A 3,510-nucleotide genomic window follows, 5' to 3' on the forward strand; every position below is an offset into this window, starting at 1 on the left:
GCTGAGGGGTGTGGGGGGCTCTAACGGGGGCGCGAGTGGGGGCTCCAGCCAATAATATTGTGACGTGTGGCAGAGAGAGAAACTGGATAAGGTGGGTGTTGGAGCCCCCGCTGGAGCCCCTGGCCCTGGTGTGGAGGGGCTCCAGCGGATTTTTTTTTTAATTTTTTTATAAATATATTCAAAAAACGTATTATTAAAAAAACTCATAAATTATTAAAAAAACACACATTAAAAAAAAACACATTAATATCTAAAAATAAAATAAAAATTAAAGTACTAAAAAACATTATTCTTATTCTTCGGCTTGGTCTTCTTCGATCAACCTCTTTCGGATACGTTCCTTTTGCTTTTCCATCAGCATTTGATCGACTGGATTTAGGTTACTGAAGTCTCTTGTAAGGAAGTCCAAATCTCTCATTCGACTTTTTTCCTTTTTGTCATTAGAGACCACCTCCATGGTTTTGTTGAATTTATTGAGGGATTCAACAAGATCGACGATGTTTACGGCTCCCCCCTCAGCCGGTTTTTTCCCCTTGGCGTCCCGTCCCAATGGCCGCCTCATCGGCGGTGAAGACGTTTCCTCCCCCGCAATGTTTAGGTCGAATCCAACGCGGCAATCCGACCCGGCGGAAGTGCTATACGCTCCAGACGAACTAGTTTTAGTCCGTTTCGGCCCTACTTCCGCATCATGGTCCGGCGCCACAAGCTCAACCCACTTGGAACACCTTTTCAACCTCTCCCACAACTTTAAATCGTCCCACGTCTTCACCGTCCCATACCTCCGCAAACACTCATACCTCCACTCTTCGACAGTGAAATTGTAAACCGCCAAATCATCACTGCCACTTGGTCTCATACGCCCGGCTTTCCTGTTGAAAAGATTAGTAAACAAGCCGACAAATTTTCTGATTTCGGACCACCGACCCGAAATCATATCGGCGTTTCGCTCTGTACTCCCAACGAGCGTATAGAACGTCTCCCTAACATTTGTCCAAAAAACCTTGCTTTTTTGGTAGTCGGCTGCAAAATGAGTAATTAAATTAGATTTCCAGTTAACTTTTTTATTTAACTTTTTTATTAAAAATCATTTTTAAAAACGTTAAAACAATTACCGCAACGCCGATCCTCAGAAATGACTATCCAAGCCCGACACAAGGCTTCCTTCTCATCCGATGACCACGGAGTGGTTTTCCGTTTCGTCCTCGGAGTCGAAGCCGGTCCCGGCCCGTCCGTTGCAGGTTGTTTTTTCCGGTGGACGCGTCTTCTTGCTCCGGTAGCATCACCGTGTGATTCTTGTGTCTCTGGAACAACAAAGTTAGGAGACGGTTGTATGTTGGATGGTTGAAAGCCGGATGTTTCTTGTGGCCCCGAATAAAACATCGGTTGGTCTGGTGACGACCATAAATCGTCGTCAATATAATCTGAATCTAGGTTTGGGTACCAATTTCCAGACATTTTTGGGTATTATATAGGAGTTTGGGGTATTATATATGAGTTTGGAGATTGAAGTTGTGTTTTGATATGGTTGAAATGGGTTGATTTTGGGGTATTATATAGGAGTTTTTAATGTTTTTTTTTTTTAAAATCGGAGCTCAACGGCTCTTTTGGGCGGGCCCACCAGCTTTTTCTCTCTCTTCTCCCGCGACCACACTCACGCCTGCCTGGGGGCTCGCGCTCGCGCCCCGGTTCGCGCCCCGGTGGTGTGGGGTTAGCGCCTGGGGGCGCGAGCGGAGGGACTCACACGCCCAGGTTAGCGCCCCACACCCCTCAGCCTAATAATTATTGGAAATGAACTTCAAAAAGCAATTTATGTAGAAAATGAAAATATATAAATTGAAAAGAGCACATATCCATGTGGAAGAAGAGGAAGAATTAAAATTATAAATGAGGTCAGATACTTCCAATGTACCTTCCTTTTCTCTCCAACAAAACACTATTTGAGTATTTTTCATTCATTTTTTTTAATTAATTATTATTATAATATTACACTTCACTCTTTTGGACTCATTACGCAGAAAGCTAGGAGCCACGTCATCTTCTTCCTTCCTTATTTATATCTATTGCCACCTGAAAACCCTAGCCACAGTCATCCCATCACACCCCCAATTTCCACTTCAATATCATCTCCCATGGCTTCCGCTTGCCTCAACAGAATCGGCGTATCGCCGGAGAATCTAATGGACTGCTCACCGAAATACTCTTCCTACAGCTGGTTCACTCACCGGCGCTCAATAAGCAATGAATCAGACGCTTTGAAATACAAAAACAAACAGGCCAAAAGCGTCTCAGATCCGGTCTCAGATCCGCTGGAGGAATCGGAGTTTGACGGATTTGAATTCCGACTTGAAGATCCGGTCATGATGCTTCCCGCCGACGAGCTGTTCTCCGACGGTAAGCTTGTTCCTATGCAGTTTTCAGTTAACCGGAACGAAGCTGCCACGTCAACGGCTATTGCTGACTCACCGGCCGTTGATCCGTACTTGTATTCGCCTAGGGCTCCCAGGTGTTCCAGCCGGTGGAAAGAGCTTTTAGGTTTTGGTAAACCTAATCAAACCAGTAATAATAGTAATAGTAATAGTAATAGTAATAATAATAATAATACTAATAATAATAATAATAGCAAACGGTCAACATTATCTTCTTCCTCTTGCCAGAATACTACCAGAGCAAACACAACTACTTCCAAGTCAATTAGGCAATTACTGTACCACCGGAGCTCAAAATCATCACACGATTCATCAATTAACCTTCCGTTACTAAAAGAAACAGATACAGAATCTGTATCTATCTCATCACGGCCATCGCTTACGTCATCATCTTCCGGTAATCATGACGTTGACGACCTACCTCGTCTCTCTCTGGACTCCAATAAGCCAAACCCTAACCCTAGCACTCGTCCGAAAACTAGACTGTCAAAACCGAAACCACAGTCAACGGATTCAAAACCTAGCGCGCGAGTCGGCCGGACCGTCCGTCGTTCAACGGACGCCGCACTCACCATTAACCGGTGCTTGTCCGTGGACAGTCCGCGGATGAATTCGTCTGGTAAAATAGTGTTTCACAGCTTAGAACGGAGTTCAAGCAGTCCGAGTAGCTTAATCGGCGGACCGAGATTCAAACACCGTGGAATGGAACGGTCGTACTCCAGTAATGTGAGAGTTTCGCCGGTGCTGAACGTTCCGGTGTGTTCGATAAAGTCCGGCGGTATGTTTGGCTTTCCGATGTTCACTTCAGGTAGCAACAATGGCGGATTAAGTCGGAGCTTACGTGGCAATAAGTCTTGAGGAGATTGTTATTTGTTAGGATTCCGTTACTTGGATCAGTCAACGGCGTTAGCGTAGGATCGCAGTAGGCATCTAGCTCTAGCGTTGCTAAAAGTTTTATGTAACTATTTTTAATTTTTTATTATTTATTTCCACTCTAACGTTACAATCAGATTCTTCCTATCTTGATATATTATTTTTTTTTTTATTATTTTTGCGAAATAAATTATATTTACATGTTACTTGA

General features: G+C 44.0%; 1 protein-coding gene across 1 annotated transcript; it reads left to right on the top strand.

Moving 5' to 3' along the window:
* Positions 1 to 2,129: 2,129 nt before the first annotated feature.
* Positions 2,130 to 3,284, top strand: LOC143558125 (uncharacterized). The gene has a single exon (XM_077047031.1). It carries the CDS (start codon positions 2,130 to 2,132, stop codon positions 3,282 to 3,284), a length of 1,155 nt encoding a protein of 384 aa, XP_076903146.1.
* The last annotated feature ends 226 nt before the right edge of the window (positions 3,285 to 3,510 follow it).

Source organism: Bidens hawaiensis, unplaced genomic scaffold (genome assembly GCF_021521415.1).
Source record: "Bidens hawaiensis isolate Kalapana, Puna unplaced genomic scaffold, B.hawaiensis_p1.1 tig00019326_1, whole genome shotgun sequence".
In the NCBI taxonomy this organism is placed as follows: domain Eukaryota; kingdom Viridiplantae; phylum Streptophyta; class Magnoliopsida; order Asterales; family Asteraceae; genus Bidens; species Bidens hawaiensis.

Excerpts from the sequence above, each read along its gene's own strand:
- LOC143558125 (XM_077047031.1), top strand. The coding sequence starts at position 2,130 with ATGGCTTCCGCTTGCCTCAACAGAATCGGCGTATCGCCGGAGAATCTA.